Source organism: Alnus glutinosa, chromosome 1 (assembly GCF_958979055.1).
Source record: "Alnus glutinosa chromosome 1, dhAlnGlut1.1, whole genome shotgun sequence".
Classification (NCBI taxonomy): Eukaryota; Viridiplantae; Streptophyta; class Magnoliopsida; order Fagales; family Betulaceae; genus Alnus; species Alnus glutinosa.
This window is the reverse complement of record NC_084886.1, coordinates 28,701,609-28,726,079: the sequence shown is the minus strand read 5'-3', so window position 1 is coordinate 28,726,079 and position 24,471 is coordinate 28,701,609. Positions and strand designations below refer to the sequence as shown.

Genomic DNA, 24,471 nt, shown 5'->3' with positions numbered 1-24,471 from the left:
CACCAGAAGATACAAATAGGTGTCATTTTCCAAACGACAGCACTCCTTGATCTGCCAAATGACCACCAAAATGCAAGCAAGTCAATAACCCGTCTAGGCATAACCCAAGACACACCGAAACAGCTAAAGAGAGAATTCCACACAACAGAAGCCACGTCGCAATGGAGAAGGAGATGATCCACAGTTTCCTCGGTCTTCTTACACATGCAGCAACGGTTGATCACAATAACATGCCATTTCCTAAGGTTGTCCTGGGTGAGGATCTTACCAAGAGCCGCAGTCCACACAAAGAAAGCAGCCCTAGGAGGAGCTTGAGTGCTCCAAACACCTTTCCAGGGAAAGCGTCTGCCACCAATGCTAGTTAAGGAGTAAAAAAAGGACTTGACTTTGAAAACTCCTTTTTTGGAGGGGACCCACCACAAACTGTCTTTATTATCTCTGTTTACTTTAACTGAATATAGCAATTGGAAGAAAGAGGCAAAGACATCCACCTCCCAATTGTGAGCCTCCCTGATGAAGCTCACATTCCACTGGAATGAGCCACCCAACCGCTCCAAATTATCCGCAACACTGGCGTCCTTAAGGAGAGCAATGTCAAATAAAGCTGAAAAGGCTGCTTTGAGGGCTGTGTCACCACACCACAAATCATGCCAAAAGCTGATCTTGGAGCCATCCCCCACGACGAATCTAGTGTAACGAGAGAACGAATCCAATCCTTTCCTGATGTTTTTCCATACCCCCACCCCAAAGGCTCCTGTCGGCTCGAGAGAGCACCAACCACCCCTTAGGCTGCCATATATAGAATTCACCACGACTCTCCACCATGCATCTTGCTCAGACCCATAACGCCATAGCCATTTGCCTAGAAGAGCACGATTGAAAGTCTTCAAGTTTCTGAAACCCAAACCTCCCTCAGAGATCGGAGAGCAAACCTTGTCCCATCTGACCAAGTAATATTTGAATTCTTCGCCTATCCCACCCCAAAGAAAGTCTCTTTGAAGCTTCTCAATACAGTTAGCCACATGAGTAGGAATGGGAAAAATAGACATGAAATACGTAACGAGGTTGGAGAGTGTACTCTTGATGAGGATAACCCTAGCACCCTTGGACAAATACAACTTTTGCCAACTGGCCAAACGGCGCTCCATCTTAACCACAATATCATCCCAGATGGACGTAGCCTTGTGGCGTGCCCGCAAGATACTTCAAGGGCAGAGAGGAAGTCCCGCAATCCAAGATAGAAGCCAACTCGACAACATTGTCCACATTGCCAACAAGAACCAAGAGAGATTTAGCCAAATTGACTTTTAAACCAGAGCCAGCTTCAAAGCAAACAAGAAGTACACGCAGGAAACGAAGATGGTCAGGATTAGCCTCACAGAAGACCAATATGTCATTTGCACACAACAAATGAGAGATGTTGATCATAGGAGGCCTAGAACCCACCGAAAAGCATGAGAGTCGACCACTATCAACAGCACCAGAGAGCATTTTGCTCAAAGCCTCCATGACAACAATGAACAGAAGGGGAGAAAGAGGATCACCCTGCCTCAGCCCTCTAGAACTATTGAAGAAGCCAACTGGCGAACCATTAACCAAAACCGAGTGGTGCGCCGATGAGATGCAAAGAGAAATCCAAGAGACCCATTTATCCCCGAAGCCACATCTTTTTAGCATGTACAACAAGAATTTCCAATTGACGTGGTCGAAAGCCTTCGTAATATCTAGTTTGCAAAGAACCCCTGGGATACCAGACTTGATACGGCTATCCAAGCATTCACTGGCTATGAGGATCGAGTCCAAAATATGTCTACCTTTGACAAAAGCATTCTGAGACCTTGTCTCGGTTCATAGATTTCACCACCTCTAGGACCTCCCTTTCCTCAAAAGGAAGCTCCAACTTAGTGGCTTCCTCCAAGGATAAGGAGTTGAAAGCAATGCCATCCAATTTGGACCTCCAATTGTATTGCTCAGAAAAAAGAGACTCATAGAAATGAACAATGTGGTCTTTGATGGCTGGTTGATCAAAAGTGACTGAACCATTAACAGACAAGGATTCTATGGAGTTGGATCTTCTGTTCGAGATAGCGATCTGATGAAAGAACTTAGTGCATTTGTCGCCCGCTTTTAGCCAAAGAACCCTGGATTTTTGTCTACAGCTGATTTCTTCTTGGAGAATAATTCTTTCCAGATCACTAGCAATTGAGTTTTTCCTCCAAAGTTCTAAGCCTCTCTCTTCCCAATTCTGTCAAGCGCACGCAATTCTTCAAGACGAGCCAATTTAAGGGATTCCACGTTTCCAAACACCTGTTCGTTCCAAGATTTAAGATCAACCTTTAGTGCCTTCAATTTTTGAGCAAGAACAAAGCTAGGGGAGCCTTGGAAGGAGTAAGACTCCCACCAAAGCCCCACCCTCTCCACGAAGCTGTCTTCCTGAAGCCACAAAATCTCAAACTTAAAAGGTCTTTTCCCCTTATGAATACCACCGCAATCGAGGAGGATGGGGAAGTGATCAGAGCACAAGCGGGGAAACCTCTTCTGGAAGAGACCAGGATATTTAGCTTCCCGAACCGGAGAGACTAGAAATCTATCAATCCTAAACCGAGAGGAGAGATTGGACCATGTGAATGACCCTCCTGAAAGGGGAAGGTCCATGAGGCCATGCTCTAAGATAAAGTCAGAGAAATCCGACATCGCGGGAGAAATGCAAGCGGCTCCTGAACGCTCACAGGGGAAGCGGATGACATTGAAGTCGCCACCAATGCACCAAGGGAGATCCCACAAACTAAGCAAACCAGCCAATTCGTCCCATAAATTCCTACGGAGAGGATCAAGGTTAGGGCCATAAACCCTAGCAAAAGCCCAAGAGAAGTTATCTGCACAATTTCTAAAGCTACAAGCCACGACGTGATCCCCCACCAGCACCTCAAATTTTTCCACAACCCTCCTATCCCACATCAACAAGATACCACCGGAAGCCTCGCTTGAAGGAAGAAAGCACCAATCTGCAAGTTGACAACCCCACAAGCTTTTCACGATACTGTTAGAGATAAGTTCTAATTTGGTTTCTTGCAAACAAATTATGTCAGCCTTCCACTACTTGAGGAGGTTCCTGATTTTCAACCTCTTGCTTCTTTGATTCAACCCTCTAACATTCCAAGAGATCAATCTGGGATTCATGAGGAACCACTGAGAGCCCTCCTCTTGTTCCAACCACAAGAGACACTGCCGCTGTGAGCATCATAGTTGACAAAGCAAAAGAGACCATTAACTTCTCTAACACCTTTTTTACGCACCTTCGGACTGGAGCACTTCCCTTGGTCTTCATGCTTAGACAGCATATCAGAAAACAAGGGCAAAGGATTATGAACAGAGTCATCGCAAGAGAGACCCACAGAGAACCAGGAATCCGCTAACATCGGCATAAGCCAATCCGGAGAGCTCTTCCCAGTCTTCCAGTTGGACTTGGGAGGAGGGTAGCAAGCTAGAGGGATGGGATTGACCACAGCGGGGAAATCCAACTCTAAGCCACCAGCCATTGAGAGATAAAGGGGGGCAGCCTCCACAGGGATCGGGGCAAGAGAGAGAGGGTCGGGGTCAGGTGCAGGAGAAGTAGAACCGGGGGACCCAAAGGGGGGGGGGGGGGGGGGGGGGCCATCAAAGGAGAGAGAGAATCCCAGACCAAGGGTGGTGACCTGAGCTGAAGCCTGATAGACACGGCCATCGGCGCCTCCAAGGGGGGGGAGAGGTGCTGAAGGCACGCCAAAGGGAAGACCACCAGAGAAGCAAGGGGCGGCAACACTGAAAGGACTGGTGATAAACAGGGAAGCGCCAGCTCCGACGTTCTGGGCCGAGAGAGAACACAGCTAGCTTGAGACAGATCGGAGTCCAGTTCAGTAGAAGGAGAAGGAACCCCCAAGGAAGAGCCGTTTGAGCCTAAAAGATAAGTGACGGGCCTGGGAGACTTTGGCCCAAAACCAGTGCGGCGTAGAGAAGTCGATACCAAGGAGGAAGAAGAAGCCCCTGGGTTGCTTGAAGCAAGGCCCGAACCAACCTTAGCCTTATAAACGAGCTTGGGCCGGAGGCTGGGGAGAACCAGCGGGGCTTTACCTTTAAGGTCAGAGGCCGATGCTGAAGCGACTTGGGCCAGCGGAGGACCCTTAGCTTTGGGCCAGAAGAAACTGGAGCCCTGATGAGCAAACCGATTCTTGAACTTGGGGCGAAAAACGGGTTGCTTGGGCCCATGACCCAACAGGCCCTCACCCAACTAGTCTTGAACCGACAGGCAATGACCAGTATCTACAAGAAGACTCTCCAACGTCTTCCTGAAGCTGCGAAAATCGAGGTTGTCACTAAAACATGACTTGCGAGTTGTAGGCTTGCGTGCAGCAGGGGATGACAATAGGGGGCTAGAGCCAGCAGCCCTTTTCCTTAGGCCAGCGACCGGAACAAACGCCGGAGCCCGAACTGCCTTCGCTGGACCTACCATCACAGGAGGGACTGACTTTGCCGAAGTTGTCTTAACCGTTGCTTTCAACTGATCACCAGGGCCCTTTGCCAGAGGACCCGCCTGAAAGGGGGAAAGTGACTCTTCCAGCTTCGGCGGCGAGGACCTCAGTACCTCGGCATAACTCCTCCTCGTCACGATATTGGACTCCAAAAGAGGAACTCCAAAAGCACCCAACTGCTTCAAGGAGCTGGTAGAATCAGAGTGGAGAAGCCTGAAAGCTAAATGGAGTTCCAACCCGAATTTCTCTCATCCTTCACGAAATCTTCCTTTCGGAACCATGATGGAGCCGCTCCTTCTTCTACCCTCATATTCCTCAACGGTCAAAAAATAACCGTGCCTGTTGTAGCATTGCTGCGCAAGGATGCGAGGGAAACCACGAACAGATTGATTCCAGAAAACTCTGGAGTCTTGGACCGAAACTAACTCGCCGAAAGACTTGATCAACCAAGCAGTCTCGTCTTTGTCGAGGAGAATGGACCTTGTCATACCTTTGCATTTCTCACGTATCCTGATACCCGTAGCGCCTCCAACCACTGACAAAGCGAATTCCTTGGATTCTACCGACCACCAACGCAAGGATCTCACCATGACTACAAAACTGGTCCCAAATTTTCCCGGAAAATGCAAGAAAATTTTGGTAAAGAAAGGGTGAGAGAGAGAGAGAGAGAGAGAGAGAGAGAGAGAGAGAGAGAGAGAGAGAGAGAGAGAGTCTATTTAAGTAAAACTTTCTCGAAAAAATATCAACATTATTTTGATCGTAAGAGGACTTTGGAGGAGATGAAGTCATTTTTATTCAAAACATTGCATCTTTGGACGGTTGCTTATGTTTCTCTCTTGACAATTAGTTATAGTGATTTCCTAGATAGGCAACGCTGGATTTAGGGCCTCGAAGGAGAGAAGTGTTGCAATTCTTGATTATGGCCTTGGGCTCTGGCTCGTTGAGATTAGGCCCACCTGCCTCTCCTTCAAGAGGCCCAATACTCAAAAGGCCTGATGACTCTTAAACTTCTTGGATGTTGGTGATTTTTCAAAAGACAGTTGGGGGATCCTGCCTAGATTCAATGCGAAGGGAATTGGCGGGAGTTGGAATCTAAGTTTCTCGTGCAATAAATGTTCGGATATGTAGCTCTGGGAGATCAAACGGTTGGTAAAGTGATATCGGGATGTGATGGGAGTGACAAGGGTAGGGGGCATCGTAGAGGATCTAACGTATGGGTAGGAGAGAAAAAGATCTTGGAAGACAAAGAGGGTGGGATGAGGCGTCAGTTTGTGTTAAGGGAGAACGACTCTGGACTGAATCGACTCAAACCGAAGGAGGAGGCAAGGGATTGGACTATAGGTATTAGTATGTACATGCTACTGGCAAAGGCAATGGAGCGTGTGTATATCACTACAACTAGAATAGTTGGTTCAAATGGTTTTTCTTTGTTACATTGTTTACTTTATCAGCTACTGAAATATTTTTAAAGGTGCTATAAAGCCAAGAGTAGTTGTTATTGTAAATTCATGGTAAGATAGATAAGTCAGCTCATTTCGAGAAATCTGTGGGTTTTACTCGCTGAGAATTGTTGACTCACTCATTTCCGCCTATGTTATCGTGGAATTTCAAGATTGCATAGATTATCTTGATATTGCAGGTGCCGAGGATGTCGAAGAGGACCCAGTAGTTAAGTACTTGGATTTCTATGATTGAGGCCATGGGTCTCCTTGGGGTCTAATTTTGTGGATTAGACTCGTCAATCATTCTTTTGTGTTCATCATTATTGGGCATGTGTATAAACACTTGTGATGTATATAGCTTGTGTCGCATGTGACACATTTGTATAGCAACAGTTGTATTATGTAAAGACAGTTAAACTTTATAATATAGATGTTTAATGCCAGATTTGTGGTGCTACTTCATATATTATGTTAGATGTTTCCGCTGATAGAATGTAATTTATAATATGAAATGTTATTATGATATTGTGAGATAATAGGTGCAGATATGTGTCAACATAGCACGCGCGGCTTGTATATGAAAAAAAAAATATATATATATATATATATATATATATATATATATGATAGAAATTCTGCAGGTCGCTACACTGTCCACCACTGGACCATTGTGGTGCCTCATAGTAGGACCGGACATCAAATTTTTAGCATTCTTATTAAGCTTCTAAAACTATCCATCGACCAATTCTTGAAGAGGGAAATCGTATTACCATATGCTTAAGATTACGTACTCTTATTATAAAAGAAAAGATTAAAAGCAATAAAGAAAAATACAAGAAAAAAAAATCCATGTTCTTCAATCTAGCCCAAATATTAAGTTAGTTCCCCATTAACCAGATACTAACCTTCATTATTAACACAATAAAGAGAAGAATTCAGAATTAAATAAGCACGATGATGATGATAAAAGGCTTAGAGGGAAATGTCCCACCCTCCAGCCCATCATCAACATGGCAGTAGTTTAAGGGGCTAAACTTTTGCAGGAGAGTGCTGTTATTTTTGCCTAGCAAAACCACCATTTTTATAATATGTGTAGTAATAACCAAATCCTCCCACATTAAATCACCATAATGGCAATAAGTGTCTGATATTAAGATAATTGATGTTATGCTATGAACAACTATACTTATTACCGGCAAGACAACACTTGAAAAATGCAAATGCAATAGAAGACGTAACTGGTCAAGAAAAAAGATCCACAAATAGAGATTATATAAAATACAGTCATAATGGATATTTTTTGTTCAGGAAATGCTTAGATGAGTTACTAATGTCAAAATAAATGCAAAGCATACCTCTTCTAGTTCTGCAACAATCTCTGCTCTTGTATTTTTCTTCAAAGACACAAACTTTTCTCGTGCCTGGTAATAGAAAAACACATACATATATAGATAACTACGTAAATCCATATAAATAACTTCTTTGAAATGCAACCAAGCATATAAGAGATATACCAAGAAAGACTACCTCAATGTGGAAAATTCTCAAGCAACAAATCAACAAAATCCGTAACAGAAAGGAGATACGAGGATACCCATCTACCCATATAAAGTTCATTTTTAAGTTACCCATATAAAGTTCTTAAAAAGTGTGGTTTCAAGCTCCAAGAATTCTCCATTACATTAAAGGCTTATTAAATGTGGCCACAACTAAGCACCACCACAGGCTTAAAGGAGTAGATCCAGACTTGGTGACTGCTATTACTGCCAAACCTCTCATACCAACTAAAAGAACCTCAAAAACTTACTCTAGTGTCCCAAATTAGAGTAGATAAAACATTAAAGCTCCCAAACTACTGAAAAATGTAAGAAAGGTGATCCACTAACTCTATCTTGTCCCCCAGCTATCTCCCTACCATAGACACCATACGCTTGTGCAGCCCCACCCCATAGTGATGTAGAACGGGATGAGGGGTCAAGAAAGAAAGAAAGAAATTAAAGGTTATAGGTAGGATGGATAAATGCAGTTAAGGAAGAAGGAATATAAAAATTTGGCAGAGATGTACCAGGCAATTGTCTTGGACTTCTCTCAATGCATCTAAGGCACTTGAAAGCTCCTTAAGTGATGTTTGAAGGAAACTCCTTCAAACTATAAAGTAAAGGGGAAATTTTTATTTTTATTTTGATAAGTAATGTTAATTCATTAATAAAGCGCAGAGGGGCGCAACCCTAATGCACAGGAAGTATACAAGAGTACCCCTAATAGGAACAGACAGAAAATAAATTTAAAAAAATCTGCACAAGTAAAAATACTAAAGCTATGAAGAGTTGATATCCAAATATATAACGTGTTAAGCAAACGTTTCCACAGCTCCAACATCGATTTCTCTACGTCTTCAAAGTGTCGCACATTCCGCTCCCACCAAAGACACCACATTAAACACATCGGAACTAACCGCCAAACTTCCTTAGTTGGACCATACCCAAACGACACACCCCAGCTAGTCAACAATTCCAGCACCCTTTGTGGCATAACCCACTCTACCCCAAATAAAGTAAGAACGTAACTCTATAGATCGCGAGCAACTTTGCAATGAAGTAGCAAATGTTCAATGGACTCCCAACTCTTTTTACACATACAGCACCACTCAATCACCACGACATTCCTCTTTCGCAGATTAACATGCGTCAAAAAAAAAAAAATTTATAAGTAAGAAAACTTTATAAATAAGCGTAAGGCGCCCCTAAATATACCGGAGTATACACAGGAACAGCTAAAGCTAACCCATAAATAGAAAAACCCAAACAAACCCATAAGGACTAACCCTAAAACCCGCATGCAGCACCCAAAACCACAAGAAACCCAAAGCCCAAAAAACCAAAAAAGCCCCCCAACATTCACCCAAATCTGCCCAAAAGCACCCAAACCCAACAGAAATACAAACCCAAAAATACAAAAAAGCCCAAATTACATCTGAAAAGCAAACCCAAAATACAAATCAAACCCCAAATACAAAAGAAAGAGGAAAAACTACAACACAACTATCGCCGGCGTGGCGCTGAACTTGCCGGAAAAGCTGTCGGACGTCGCGGAATCTGCTGGAAAATTTTACCTAAAGTTGCTGTCCATACAAAGAAAGCCACCATCGACGGAGCCTTAACACGCCAGATATTCTTCCAAGAAAATGAAGGGTCATCTTTCCTATTTAACACTTCATAATAGGACTTCACTTCAAATAGACCCCTTTTGGAGAGGCTCCAAACTAACCTATCACCCTCTCCATGTTGAACCGAAATAGAATAGAGGGGAAATTTACTTTTTAAGAACCCCTGATTTCTGTTGCACTGATAAAAACAAATATTACATATAAGGAGGAGATAGCCAACCTGTCCTTGGTTAATCTTACAGACTTTTACTTCTATCTAAAGGACTACTAAAAGAAATAATTTCCTTACACGATGAGAATACAAGATCCAAAATATGTCTATGACATTACCAAATTTCTCTCTTATTTTGTTTTTAAATAATTTCCGAATCAATTTCACCATAAAGAAAATTTAAAGTAAAATATAATTTTAAAAGGTGGCACTGTTCACATTCAAGAAAACACTTCTCGTACACTACACATCATCTGGCATTTTGATTCACATAATTGCCCCCTTTTCCTTCAACACAAAGCCAAAACACACAGGTGCCTTCTCTCTTAGATCCTCCATCGTTACAGTACCACATACATGGGAATGAACGCAAAACCAGATGAAAAATGAAACTACGAAGATATATATTCAAAGTGGCTATCATAAAGTTTGCAAGTTTGAAGCGGAGAAGAGCCATGATATATTCAAATGTGCTAAGCACCAAAAAGACAAAAGCATCACATCAACTACAGGGGAATATTAAACTAAAATCATCATTTTTTAGCATTTTCATGTATTACAAATTTCACAATCCAACCAACAGATTCACACAAGAAGATTTCAATGGAATTTTCAATACCTGATCATAACCATCTATAGCTTTGTCAAAGCATCGACGGGACTCCTACAAAATAAAGGGTAAGCATGTAAGGAAAACAAAAGAAGGAAAACTTTCAAGAACTTAGTCTCAATACCCACCACCAGTTTCAGGGAAGAAAAAAAAATGAAAAAAGAAGCTTTCCACTTCCAGCGGATAAATCATTGCAAAGCTCGAGGGGCACAAAAGCAAGTAAAAATTCAAGAGCTCGTCACTAGAATTTTAACTATATTAGTGAGAAAGAGAATTCAACTAGCATATCGCTTTCCATAAAGTTTCATGCATCATTGTACTGTTTGATAAGGGAGATGGGACAATATCTTCTGATATCCAAGATCCAGATTACCGAGAAGGTGATATTTGGGAATCTGAATGCCTTGGAGTCTATGAGTACTCAATTTTGATTTGCTTAGAAATCTAACAAGATTCCTGGAAATGTGAGATACCCACATTAGGTTCAGCATTGGGGATCTCAAAGGAATTGTTTCTCTTACTCCTATGTAGATTTTTGTCCTCTTAGTGAGTTAAGATGTTCTAATATTTGTGGTGGTTAAGAGGATCTAAGACTTAGGAGTAGCTCAAAGAAGGCTTCCAAGACTTCTGTCCGATCACTTCCCTTTGTTTTTGGATTGTGGGGCACCAAGAGGAGGAAAAAGGTATTTTAAATTTGAGAACATGTGGCTGAAATATGAGGGTTTTGTTGAGCAAATCATGAAGTGGTGGTCGTCTTATGAGTGTTCGGGTTCTCCAAGTCACATTTTGGCGTTTAAACTGAAGGCATTGAAGACAGATTTGAAGAAATGGAATGCTGAAGTGTTTGGTGATGTAGGGAAGAAGAAGAAAGAATTATTGGAGGGCATTTGTGAGCTGGATTCAGTTGATGAAGGCCGAGGTCTAGAGGAGGAAGAGAAGGTTCGCAAGATAGATATGTCTAGAGAGCTGGAGAAAACTCTTCTGTTTGAGGAAATAATATGGAGACAGAAATCTAAAGCTTTGTGGTTGAAGGAAGGGGACAAGAACACAAAATTTTTTCACAGGATGGCCAACTCGCGTCGCAAATTTAATCAAGTGGACTCTATAAGCATAGATGGTGAAATCTCCAATAATCCAAGGGAGATTCAGGAGCATATAGTTCAATTTTACAAAAACTTGTATGTTGAGAATTGTTCTTGGCGGCCAAGGGTCGAGGGCCTTTCTTTTCTTTCAATTGATGAAGATGAGAGTAGCTGGCTAGAGAGAGGGTTTGAGGAGAAGGAGGTGTGGGATGTCATCAAAGATTTTAATGGAGATAAGGCACCGGGCCCCGACGGCTTCACTATGGCTTTTTTTCAGAAGTGTTGGGATATATTAAAGCATGACATTATGGCTGTTTTTGCAGATCTTCACTCTCGAGGCAAATTTGAAAAGAGTTTCAATGCTACTTTTGTCTCTCTGATTCCAAAGAAGAATGATGCTGTGGATGTGAGTGACTTTCGGCCTATCAGTCTTATTGGGGGAATTTACAAGATTATTTCCAAAGTCCTTGCGAACAGGTTTAAATCAGTTTTGGGTAAGATTATTTCAAACACCCAAAATGCGTTCATTGGTGGTCGACAAATCTTGGATTCAGTGCTTATTGCTAATGAATGTGTGGATAGTCAAATCCGTTCAGGGGATTCTGGGTTGTTGTGTAAGTTGGATTTGGAAAAGGCCTATGATCATGTGAATTGGGACTTCTTGCTTTACTTATTACAACGTTGTGGCTTTGGGGAGAAATGGAGAGCTTGGATTCGTTTTTGTATCTCTACGGTGAGATTCTCCGTCCTTCTCAATGGAACTCCGTCGGGTTTCTTTACTAGCTCTCGCGGGTTGCGACAAGGTGATCCTTTGTCGCCTTTATTATTTGTGGTGGTTATCAAGGCTTTGAGCCGGATGCTGGCTGCTGCGGTGGAGCACGGTTCGATGACAGGTTTTATTGTGGGACATAGAGAGTCAGAGGCAATAGTAGTGAATCATTTATTGTTTGCTGATGATACGTTGATTTTTTGTGGGGCGCAAGAAGAACAAATTCGACATCTCAGGTGCATTTTTCTTTGTTTTGAGGCAGTTTCGGGATTAAGGATCAATTTAGGAAAATTAGAAATTGTTCCTATTGGTGAGGTGGAGGATGTTGAAGGGTTGGCCCAGCTTTTGGGTTGTAGGGTTGGGTCTTTGCCTATAACGTATTTGGGTATGCCTTTGGGTGCCTCTTATAAGTCCGTTCCTACTTGGATAGGGGTGGTTGAGAAAATGGAAAGGAAGCTGGCTGGTTGGAAGCGTATATATTTGTCAAAGGGCAGACGGTTGACTCTTATTAAGAGCACGCTGTCCAATCTCCCCACATATCTCTTGTCGCTGTTCCCTATTCCTTTGTGGGTGGCTAATCGTCTTGAAAAAATCCAGAGGGATTTCCTATGGGGTGGCATAGGGGATGAGGCCAAATTTCATTTAGTGAAATGGAACAGGATTTGTACTCCGTTGCATTCAGGGGGGTTGGGAGTTCACAACCTCACCCAGTTTAACCAAGCTCTTTTGGGTAAATGGTTGTGGAGATATGGTAAGGAGAGAGAGGCTTTATGGCGTTTGGTGATTGACGCCAAATTTGGGAGCCTAAAGGGTGGGTGGTGCTCTATTGAGGTGTCGGGTTCCTATGGAGTAGGGGTTTGGAAATATATCAGGAAAGGGTGGGAGAAGTTTTGCAATTATGTTCGGTTTGTGGTAGGGGATGGGTCACATATCAGTTTCTGGCATGATCGGTGGTGTGGGGAGAGATCTTTGAAGCATTGTTTTCCAGTTCTGTATAGTCTTGTGAGGAACAAAGCGGTAATGGTGGTAGATAATTTGGCTGTTCATAATGGAAATATTCATTGGAATGTTCTCTTTACGCGGCAACTTCAGGACTGGGAGATGGAGATGGTGCTCTCTTTCTTCGAGCGGTTGTACTCCACTCCGATTCGACAAGGAGAGGGTGACAAGTTAGTTTGGAACCTCTCTACAAGGAGCTATTTTGAAGTAAGGTCATATTATGAAGCACTTAGTAGGAAAGATGGTCCATCATTCCCGTGGAAGAATATATGGTGTGCTAAGGCTCCGACAAGGGTGGCGTTCTTTGTATGGTCTGCAGCTTTAGGTAAAATTTTGACTCATGACAATCTGCGAAAGAGGAATATTGTGGTTATTGAGTGGTGTTGTATGTGTAAAAAGAAGGGGGAGTCTATTGATCATCTGTTACTTCATTGCGACACCGCCCGTGAGCTTTGGAGTTTTATGTTTTCTTTATTTGGAATTGAATGGGTCATGCCACAATCGGTGCTGGATTTGTTGACTACTTGGGGTGCTTTTCGAGGGCATGGCCTAGCTAAAAATGTTTGGCGTTTAGTTCCTCACTGTGTTTTGTGGAGCATTTGGCGAGAGCGGAATGCGAGGCTTTTTGAAGATGTCGAGACTGTAATGGTAGTATTAAGGAAGCGTCTTCTTAACACGCTATATCTATGGATAGCGCCCCATCTTTGCCATCTAGGTGTTTCTACTTACGTAGACTTTCTTAATTTATTAGTTGTTCCTCCCGTTTAGCGGCTCTCTTGTATACTTCCCGTGTATTAGGGTTGCGCCCCTCTGCGCTTTTTATTGAATTTTAAATTACTTATCAAAAAAAAAAAAATGCTAAATTACTTATAAGCATCATCACAAACTTTGGCCTACTTCATCAACTTTCTGCTTGTGGCCCAATTCTTCCCAACTTTGGCCACATGTTCACAATTCCGCCTGATAGCCTTCAGTCATTTCAAAATTAAAACCAAGTTCGAGATTTTTTTCGCTATGGTAGCAATCTTCATTCTCAAGTAGATCTTGTGTCTTGGCTAGACTGATGACATCTATCACATCCATGTCATCTAGATCTAGGTCATCAAAGTTCATTTTCAAGTTATCATTAAAGGTTGACCAGAAAAAGAAAAAGAAGAGGTTAGCATTAAGGGGCTCACAGATCTTTTCTTCAATTTCAGGATGTTGGGGTTCCACAATTATCTTTGGATTCCTTTTAGGACTTTCCTTTTCAACCATGGCTACTGATTTGGAGGATGTCAGAAAGATTATGGCCAAAACCATGACAAGTGTATAAGTTTATTCTAGAATTTGAACCACTAGCGCTGATTTGGAATGGTATTGTTGAAAAAAAATGGAACATCATTTGGCTGGTTGGAAAAGGCTTTATCTATCTAAGGGAAGTAGGTTGACTTTGATTAAAAAAAAAAAAACTCTCCTTCAAACTTCTGTACTTATTCTTTGTCCCTCTTCCCTATGCATGTAGGCATGGCTAAGCGGCTTGAAAAACTGGGGGATTTTTTTATGGGGTGGAATTGGTGATAAGTTTAAGTCCCATTTAGTTAAATGGTTGAGAATTTGTACTCCAATGAATTATGGTGGTTTGGGGTAAGAAGTCTGATTCAATTTAACAGAGCTCTTCTAGGAAAATAGTTATGGCGATACACTATAGAGAGGGAGGCTTTGTAGAGATCGGTGGTGAAAACTAAATATGATAGTTTCGAAGGAGGTTGGTGTTCCAAGAAGGTAGCAAGGCCCTCGGAGTGGGTGTGTGGAAAAATATAAGGAGGGGGAGGGGTGTTTTCTCAATTTTTGTTAGATATGAGGTGGAAGATGGTCCAAGATCAGATTTTAGCATGATCTGTGGTGTAGGGACCAGTTTCTGAAGACATTTTGCAAACTTGTTTAGTATTGCACATTGTAAGGACGCGTGGGTGGCAAATCACATGCAATTCCGAAATGGACTCTTCAATGGAATACAGTTTTCACTAGACCAAATGCATGATGGGGAGGTGGATTTGGTCTCTGCTTTCTTTGAGCTATTGTATCTATTAGATAAAGGCAAGGAAGTGAGGATAAAATATTTTGGATCCCTTCCAAAATTCGGAAGTTTGAAGTGAAGTCATTTTATCATGTGTTTATCCATTCATGTTAGTTCCCCTTTTTCTTGAAAAAGTTTTTGGAGAGCTAAGGCTCCTTCAAGAGCGGTGTTCTTGTATAGACAGCAACAGCAACATTAGGGAAGATCCTTTGTGACTTTCATCGCCGTCGCGGTCGTAATTTCTAACTAGACAACGATACCTGCTCAAATATTCAAATAATAACATCATCATCCTTATTGTCTACAGATCCAATGTCCCCACTTGCATCCAACTCCTTGCCTATTGCTCTGTGGAAAGGTAAATGTTCTTGCACTACTCAACATCCTATCGGTTAGTTACTTTGCCCCGTCACTTTCTTGCTTTATTTCTCATCTCTCGTGTTTCTATCTCAAAGACAATGCATTATCTGACTCTCATTGGAGACAAGCTATTGAATTGGAAATGTTGGCCTCGCATCAAAATGGGACATGGGAGCTGATTCCATTACCGTTCAGTAAACAGATTGTTGGCTACAAATGGGTTAACATTGTTAAAATTAATCTTGATGGTTCAATTGAACGGTTGAAAGCTCATTTGCTTGCTAAGGATTATACACAGACATATGGTATTATACACAAACTGTTTTAACTTATAAATGTTCATGTTCATGTTCTTATTTCTTTGGCTACTAATCCTGATTAGCCCTTCTTCTTTTTTTTATAAGTAATTGCAATTTGATTAGCCCTTGTTTCAATTGAATGTCAAAAATGTCTTTTTAAATGGAGATTACGTGAGAAAGTTTATATGGAGAAACCACGTGGGTATGTTGCTCAAGGAGTATCAGGGCCGTGTCCGTAAGTTAAAACAGGAATTGTATGGTCTCAAGCAATCATCTAGGTCATGTTTTGGAAGATTCTCTAAAGCAGTATTGGAGTTTAGGGAGAGGCTTTATGACGATCGGTGATTGATGCCAAATTTGAGAGTTTAAAGGGTGGGTGGTGCTCAAAAGAGGTTTCGAGTTCTTTTGGAGTGGGTGTATCGAAACATATAAGATGGGGATGGGAGAAATTTCGCAATTTTGTTCGTTTTGAAGTGGGGAATGGATCAAATATTAGTTTTTGGCATAATTGGTGGTATGGGGATAGTTCCTTGAAGCAATGCTTTCCAGCTCTTTTTAGTATAGTAAGGAACAAAGATGCAATGGTGGCGGATAATTTGGATGTTCATAATAGTGTAATTCAGTGGAATGTTCTCTTTACGCGACAAATCCAGGATTGGGAGATGGATATGGTCCTTTCTTTCTTCGATCGACTATACTCCATTTCGACTCGATATGGAGAGAGTGGCAAATTAGTGTGGAATCCCTATAAAAAAGGTTTATTTGAGGTGAGATCCTTCTATGAAGAGCTTATTAGGAAAGATGGCCCATCTTTTCCATCTTTTCCCTGGAAGAATATTTGGCGTGTTAAGGCTCCAACAAGGGTGGCTTTCTTCGTATGGTCAGCGGCTTTGGGTAAAATATTAACGCATGATAACTTGCGTAAGAAGAATGTTATAGTGATTGAGTAGTGTTGTTTATGTAAGAAGAGTGGGGAGTCTGTTGATCACTTGTTGCTTCACTGTGAAGTCGCCCGGAATCTTTGGAGCTACATACTTATTTTATTTGAGGTAGTGTGGGTTATGCTACGAACGGTGTTGGAGTTGTTGAAAAGTTGGGGGGCGGCGATTGGGTGTGGTCATGCTAAAGAGGCTTGGCGGTTAGCTCCTCTGTGCTTGTTGTGGTGTATTTGGAGGGAGCGGAATGCGCGGCTGTTTGAAGATGTAGAGACATTTATGGTGGAGCTACAGAAGCGGTTGCTCAATACGTTATATATTTGGATAGCGCCCCATCATAGTTTGAGTATTTTCACTTATGTAGACTTTTTAAATTTATTCTTTGTTCGTCCCTTTTAGGGATTCTCTTGTATACTTCCCGTGTATAAGGGTTGCGCCCCTCTGCGCGTTTTTTTTATAAATTACAATTACTTATCCAAAAAAAAAAGTATTGGAGTTTGGTCTCCAAACATGTCAAACGGATCATTCAATATTTCACTCACATACCAGTGCAAGCTATATTCTCCTTGGTCTCCAAAGCATAATGATCTTGGCCTTGTTTGGAAAGGCTTGGACGGAGCAGCGTAGTGGACGGCATTGTTCAGAGTCTTTTTATTTTATTTTTATATTTTTCAATACCAATCAACATCAAAACATTCTAACTTTTTCCCCTTTTTATATCACATCAATAATTTTTTTATTACTATTCAAATAAAAAATTCACAACAATACAAATCTTTTTCACTTTTCTATACAAATTCTTTTTACTTTATATCACATCATCACTTTTTACTAATTTCAAAATTAGCAACCCACTACTCTGTTCTATTCAAGTATTTGTCAAACAACCCCCTTATCTGCCTCTTTGACTTTAACAATCTATTTGGAAGGAAAAATATTATAATCTCAAGAAAGTAGCCCTATGATTAAAAAATTAAGGAACTACTTGTTCTTTCCCGCTTTCTTCTCAATGGCTCTTTTCTTCTGTGGAAAAAAGCTTCCCCTAGCAGCATTTCTTGAGGTTTTTTTGGCTTTCATGTACTTCACATATATCAATCCTTGCTCTTCTTCTTTTTTTTTTTCCTTCTTCTTCTTAGTTAGATTTGAATCCAAGACCAATTGAGTTTTGAATACACAAACAAATGAGTTCTGAGCCCATGACCATCCACCTTTTTTTTATAGGTAAGCAAATAAGTTTATAAAAAGCATAAAGGCGCCCCTAAGCATATAAGAAGTATACAAAAAGGACACCAAAATAGGAAAAAAGAAAAAAGAAAAGAAAAACACCAGCAAAACCCAAATATAGGAGGAAACCATCCATCTTGTTCTTACAAGGTGAAGAGGTGGCATTCGACTTAGAGTTTATAAGCACCAATCTTTTTTCAATATAATAAGACTTTTTATTCTACTTATCGAAATAAATGAAAGAAACTACAACTTCAACAAATAAGTATCGAATACATTATTATGGTACTATTTTTAATTTCTTATACCAAAATTATAAAAAAATTACCAAAATAATAAAAATGAGAATCAGGACTTAAATTTTATGTTTTCATGAGCAATTTTTTTTTTTTTCTTTTATAAGCAATTGGCCCTCAAGGGAAGGGGGAAGGTGAAATTCAAACTAGTGACCTCTGCTTCATGAAGCGTGGTCCCCAACTAATTGAGCTACCACTTGGGGTTATGAGCAATTTTAATGTTTATGACCTATTCCTAAATACAGCAATACTTAGTCCACAGTAAATACCATCCAGGAAAATTATCACCATCTACATTGGAGTCATGCTGCAAAGCCTGTATCAACTAAAGTGATTTTCGTAACAGCTATACAGGAACAAGAGTCTACCTTTGCATCTTCCAGATCAACAGTCATAAAGTGCATGAGGCGATCAATCAAGACATGCTCTACCTGTGAATATAAAATACATTTCAAACATAAAATGATAAGGACAAAAAAATTAGCCTTTTCCCATCATACTGTAAAGGGCAAAAGTTATTCTTCTCTGACTTGCCTTTCTTTTCTTTTTTTTCTTTTTTTGGTGCGAGGGTAAATATGCATTGGCCTTCAACTGTTAAGGAGATATGGAAAGTTCCTTTAATAGAAGTCGATGAAATAATTACATGTTTGCTTATTTGACTTAACTGCTGGGCTGACAAATTTAAGCTTCAAAAAGTTATTTGTTTTCTTCATTTAAATTTTGAAGGAAGTATCATTAAAATGGTAGATAGCATAAGCAAGTGTAGGACAGAGGCATAGGACCTCCAAAGACAGAAATCTACAATAATGTATGCATAATTTGGAAATTTGATGTCAATATGAATTTATATGTAGGGGGCTCATCGAGCTCAAACCCTTATAATTTGATGATAACTACTCCTTCATTCAACTATAGAAAACACTGACTTAACTAACATATCCAACTTATCTTCTAACTTGGGCATTGGGAACGGTACTTAATTGTCATTTTATTTGTAACACAATAATCTACGCATGTCCTCCATAGCACATACTTACTTATTCAGGAACAACAATGCTGGAACAGCACATGGACTTTTACTTTCTCGCACTAAACCTTTTACAATTACTTCAACTTGCCCATTCATTTCAGCATGCTGCATGGGAGTATGCAGCCAATTTTGGTAAGGCAGATCTTGGCACAAAATCTATTGCATGTACACTTCTTAGCAGAGACAATCCCCTTAGTAACTCTTCGGTAACTAGCTCCTGTAAGTCCAACAGTTTTTGAACTTCTGGGAGTTGATCAGAATTTTCTTCCAACTGTTTCCTTTAATTCTACCTATCAACTCATACACTACACACGCTTCAATGCTTGCCTTCTTCAATTGTCTAGATGAGAGAATAATTTTCCTAGTTGTCCTCGTGATTTATGGTTTGACTCATCCTTTAAAGTATATAAAGTGAGTCCTGAGCCTTTTTTCATCCCTCTTATAAGTGAGGTATTGTCTTTGGTTAAATGAATCATGTCATTATAACGATGGCCTTCCAAGTAAATATGTCATGCATCCATGGGGACATCACACCAAGATTCATCATCATATATATTTCCTAATATAAATTGTAACAAATGAGTAGTAACCAAAAATTCATTGCCTCTCCGGATCCAAGCAACTTCTAATGGATGTAGATGCTTCTCTGTAGAAAGCTTCAGTTTTTCAACAGCTTCCTTGGAGACGATATTTTCACAGCTCTCCCTATCACATTGACAACATACCAACACATGTAGCCACTGTTCGAAAAATACTTTGACGCTACCACTCCTCAATATTGGTCAAATTAGCTGCTGTTAAGATTCTTCTAACCACCAAACTCTCTCCACAAGTTGGTAGCACATCCATTTCCTCCTCTTTCTCACCATAATCATCGAATTATTCATCTCTTCTTCTACCTCCTCGCCTTCAGCTAAGTGAACTCTTCTTTCTAGACATGAATAAGATGCGCTGCCTCTCTCTCTCTCCACAATCATAGCGGAAAGCAGAGTTGCTACATCATGATTTGGAGCCCTAATTCTAGCAACTTCCTTCACTTTCTCGACTCGATCAACAACATTATCAAGTCACATCTCATTATGATGGCAATTTTCAGAACCTCCATCATTACACAGAGCTGTTTGATCAACTCTTAAATTACGAGCAGTAATAAGGCCTCAATGAATTGTAGAACCAACAGTTATTATTAAAGTCTTTCTCGGCCCAAGCCTTATTATCCTTACTCAGCCTACAAAGCAAGTTGCCCCGCATCCTCCAAATTGGTGAGCCTAACAACCCCTATCTCATCTTGCACAAGCGAACTTAATCCCAAAAGATAACGGACAGTAAGTTGCTCATTAGTTTCATCGAGGCCAACACGAATAGATAAATTAAATTCAGATGAATATGCCTCCACACTCTGATGGCATTGCTTCTGTTAGAATAATATGATGCGTACATATTCTAGAAACATGGTAAGGTGTCCCTAGTGAGCTGTGTAGTGTGAGCTGTGTCCTATCCAGAATCTTGTACAAAGCTTCTACAAATAGAAAGGAATGTCTCACAGAGTGCTAGAATAATTAAGCACATTTTTAAATAACCTACGTAACAGCTTCAATCCATGAAAAAGTTGGTACAAAACATATGGTCCCACGTGCAGATTTTGTACTTCACTCGACGATAACGTTGCTCCCCAATTCTCTTCCAACATTGGAGACAAACTCCTCAAAATTTAAGCTTCACAAACTGCACATTTCTTTCATCTGACATTTCCACTCAAAGTAGTATTCAATACTGGCCTCCCAATCCAAATAATCTTCAGCATGTGTATCACCTTAAAATTCAGCAACCCCACCTTCACACCATCTACACTTACATCAAGACTTCTCACTAATCTCTCCTCAAATCCAGGACAGCATGCTGGTTCTTCCCGAAATGCTCATCCATGGAATGGATTTCCATCTTCATTAACATTGGTCTCCTCCTCATCCTCGAAGCCACCTTCCGCTACGCCCAAGGAATTGCAGTTGCCTTCTAGTAATTCCTCCTGGGGCCCCACACATTCTCGTCACTTGAAAGCTTGAACAGCACACGACAACTCCTCAACCATGCGCCTTATTTCTGTGATTTCTGCAGTTGGTGCATACCGTCCTCTTTCTCCACGTCCTCCACTACACAGGCAGCAATGGGAATGAACCAAAATCTGCTCTGATACCAAATCCAAAGCAATAAACCCAACAGGTCTGGTGTTGTAGAGAATTTCTAACGGATTATTGAAGTTGATTCAATAAGAACTATCACAGAGAAATGAAGAAATGTAAGTGTAAAGTTAAATGGAGGAAATAAGGAATTCTAGGATTTGTTTTGGACCACTCTCTTTTTTTCATTTCTGATAGAATAATCAAAAGTGGCTGCTTACAATCTCGTAAGATGTATTTATAGCTAGAACATATTCTTAGTGTTGTGCTAATAGTTGAAGAGGGTGATACTACTTAAGTGACTAACATGACTATCACATGACCCTTTTAAAAGACTTCAAATAAAATAAAACAAATGGTACTTTTCTTAAAATAAGAACTAAAATAAGATCAGGCCAACACTTTCAATGTTCCTGCATCAAGCAGCAATTGCAGTGTTAATGCATCAACATCCTTCACATACATCATGGTACTACTACATCTTGAGCTCACATTCCTAGGAAAAAAATACATTTTTTTTCAAACAGACAAAAGTTGTCCACAGTTCCACTCAGTTTTCCATTTATTTTACCATGAAGGATACTTGTATAAGAAGATTACTATTAATTTGCGTTAAATTTAAAGATCATTCATCCGCATGTTGAGAAATCAATATGCTAAATGAAAAATCAGCTTGGTTTAGCAATTATTAAGACCAAAGGCATGTTAAAGAAATGACTGAATGCCAAGGGAGGCAAAAAAAAAAAAAAGATTGTAGTGGAAGGGAGGTGCTCTCTCTCTCTCTCTCTCTCTCTACCGGCATTGCTTTCAGCGGTTGGGATGGGTTTTTCAAAGCTAGTTTGTCGTGTAATCTAAAATGTTTGAGCTATCGGCAGTGGAAGGTTCTTCTGTCTTACATTTTGTTGAAAGGTGTAGGGGTGTTTCTTGAATTGTTATTCTGGGTAAGGTGAGTGTGGAATGGCTCATGGATACAGTGGTGGCACTGTTGCAAAGACTGGCCGGAATTTTTTGGCATGGCTCGTATACTATTAAACACCATTTGAACTTGTCAAAAAAAAAAAAAAGGCTACTAAACACCATTTGAAAGAACAACTTCATTGATTGGCAATTTGAGGACTCACTTGAGAACGAAGAAACTCTTTATGAGTAGCAAGCTCACGAAATGCGGTTATAAACTTGGATATGACTGGACCTGGAACAAAGGAATCAGATAAATAGGAAATTACACTATAGCTCCTCATATTGGTCATGTCAGCTTAGCAAGCAAACCGGGCCCCAGAATCCTGCATCTGTCAGTATTATTAAAGCTCGTTTTGAACATGATTAGTAACTCATTAATCCTTTAACTTGGAACAAGGAACCTCCTATTCAATTAAAATTTACACTATAGCTCCTCATATTAAAAAATAATACTCGTCAAGTGATTGCCAAATATTCAACATTGTATATTAGCCTATAAATACAAAATTAGTTCATTTGGCAAATGAATTCTGAAAATGATAATTCTTTTGCAACTGAAACAGAAGGGGCATTAAAATTTTGCAGGAAAATGATTTTTCTTTTCTATAAGTACTCAGAATATCATTAAAAGCATAAAATGCCCCCAAGTACATGGGAAATATACAAGAGAAAATAACAATAGTTGTCCAAAGATACAAAGTATTGAAAGATAAATACTTAATCTCTTCTAATGTCCTCTCACGGTCCTCAAAATTTATGTTGTTCATTTCCCTCCATAAACACCACAAAAGGCACAAATGTACCATCTTCCACACAACAGCACTCTAAGTACTGCCGACAGTCCACCAATAGGCATACAAGTCGACTACTCATCTACGCATAACCCAAGACAGCCCGTATCGATTTTAAAAATAAAAAAATAAAAATAAAAAAACAACAACAACATTCCACAAGGCACAAGCAACCTCACAATGGATTCCACGAATTCCTCATTCCTTTTACACATGCAGCACCTATCGACCACAATGACGAACATCTTCCAGAGGTTGTGCAGGATGCAAAATTGTGTTATCACACTATGGGGATCTCTTTCAAGGGTGATGAGAAGAGTTTTTTGGAGTTCTTGACTTTAATTAATGAGGGTCAGTGTCAAGAGGGTCTTGCCTCTTCCTAAGCCTAAAGGGAGTAAAGAGGTTAAGAACTTAGAATGCTCGATAAACTTTAATGCTAGGGGTGTTCATTCTTGCCGGGAAAAAGGAAAAAAGACTATTGATGTCATTTAGTCTAGGGTGTTTTTGGCAAGTTTAGGGTTTGGGTTGTGGATCTTGGTGTCTCAGCTGTTTGTAGGGTTTTGCGGGTTTTCTCTTTTGTTTTTTTTTTGCTTGCTCGTGTTTGGTTTCCTTTGTATACTTTCTGTATGTTTAGGAGCGTCTTACGCTTTTTACATATTTCTTTGATTACTTATCAAAAAAAAAAATCTATGATAAGGATCTTCCTTAAGGCTGCCGACCAAACAAAAAAGGCCGCCCTTAAAGGAACCTTAGTTCACCAAACACTCTTCCCTTTAATAAGTGTGAAAGCCATCATTACAACCCATGACATTGAAGAATGATTTAACAACAAACCCTTTTTTGAATGGGACCTACCATAGTTTGTCTTCACCTTCCTATCTCACTCTAGCTAAATAGGACACCCTGAAAAACAAGGCAATGACATCTACCTCCCAATCTTTTTTTTTTTCTGACGAGGAATCCCTCCAAGGCAGGGCTACTTAGTGTGTCCACCCATGTCAAGTAAACCTCATACCCGTGTAAAGCGCCTCCTCCATACGGATCAAATAATACTCCAGCTTCGCCAACGGGCTAGCCACAATGAATTGTTTGCACCATGGATATTCGAACCTTAGACTTCATGGGACTACCACAAAGACCAATGCTCTTACCAATTGACCCAAACCCTTGGGGTTACATCCACCTCCCAATCATGAGCCGCTCTAATAAAGTTGACGTTCCATTGAATGGAACCACCATTGCGCAAGCAATACCAAATAGATTTGGAAAGGCTTCTTTAATGACCAAATCCCCACACCAAAGATCATGCTAAAATCTAACCTTGGAGCCATCTCCCACCTCAAACTTGTATAACTTGCAAACTAGACCTGGACCATGTCAACTAGGATATCCTCTCTTATATATTGGGGCATAGTAGGAATCTAACCTTGGAGCCATCTCCCACCTCAAACTTGTATAACTTGCAAACTAGACCTGGACCATGTCAACTAGGATATCCTCTCTTATATATTGGGGCGTAGTAGGTTTGGTTCTAAATGGAGGAAGTGGATTTT

The 24,471-nt window shown here is 40.5% G+C and overlaps 1 protein-coding gene across 4 annotated transcripts in view; it reads right to left on the bottom strand.

The window, feature by feature from the left end:
- LOC133878171 (ADP-ribosylation factor GTPase-activating protein AGD4-like) overlaps nt 1-24,471 on the bottom strand; it is a 69,139-nt gene that overhangs the window by 27,313 nt on the left and 17,355 nt on the right. For 2 of the 4 annotated variants that reach the window (XM_062316691.1, XM_062316698.1), the window contains exons 4-7: nt 22,289-22,359; nt 18,329-18,391; nt 9,947-9,991; nt 7,306-7,371 (exon numbers count right to left, since the gene is read on the bottom strand). In XM_062316691.1, the coding sequence (XP_062172675.1) occupies nt 7,306-7,371; nt 9,947-9,991; nt 18,329-18,391; nt 22,289-22,359 (245 nt within the window). Of the gene's footprint in view, nt 1-7,305; nt 7,372-9,946; nt 9,992-18,328; nt 18,392-18,490; nt 18,552-18,997; nt 19,443-22,288; nt 22,360-24,471 lie in introns of those variants that run through there. The other 2 variants (XM_062316685.1, XM_062316705.1) reach the window with 2 other exon arrangements.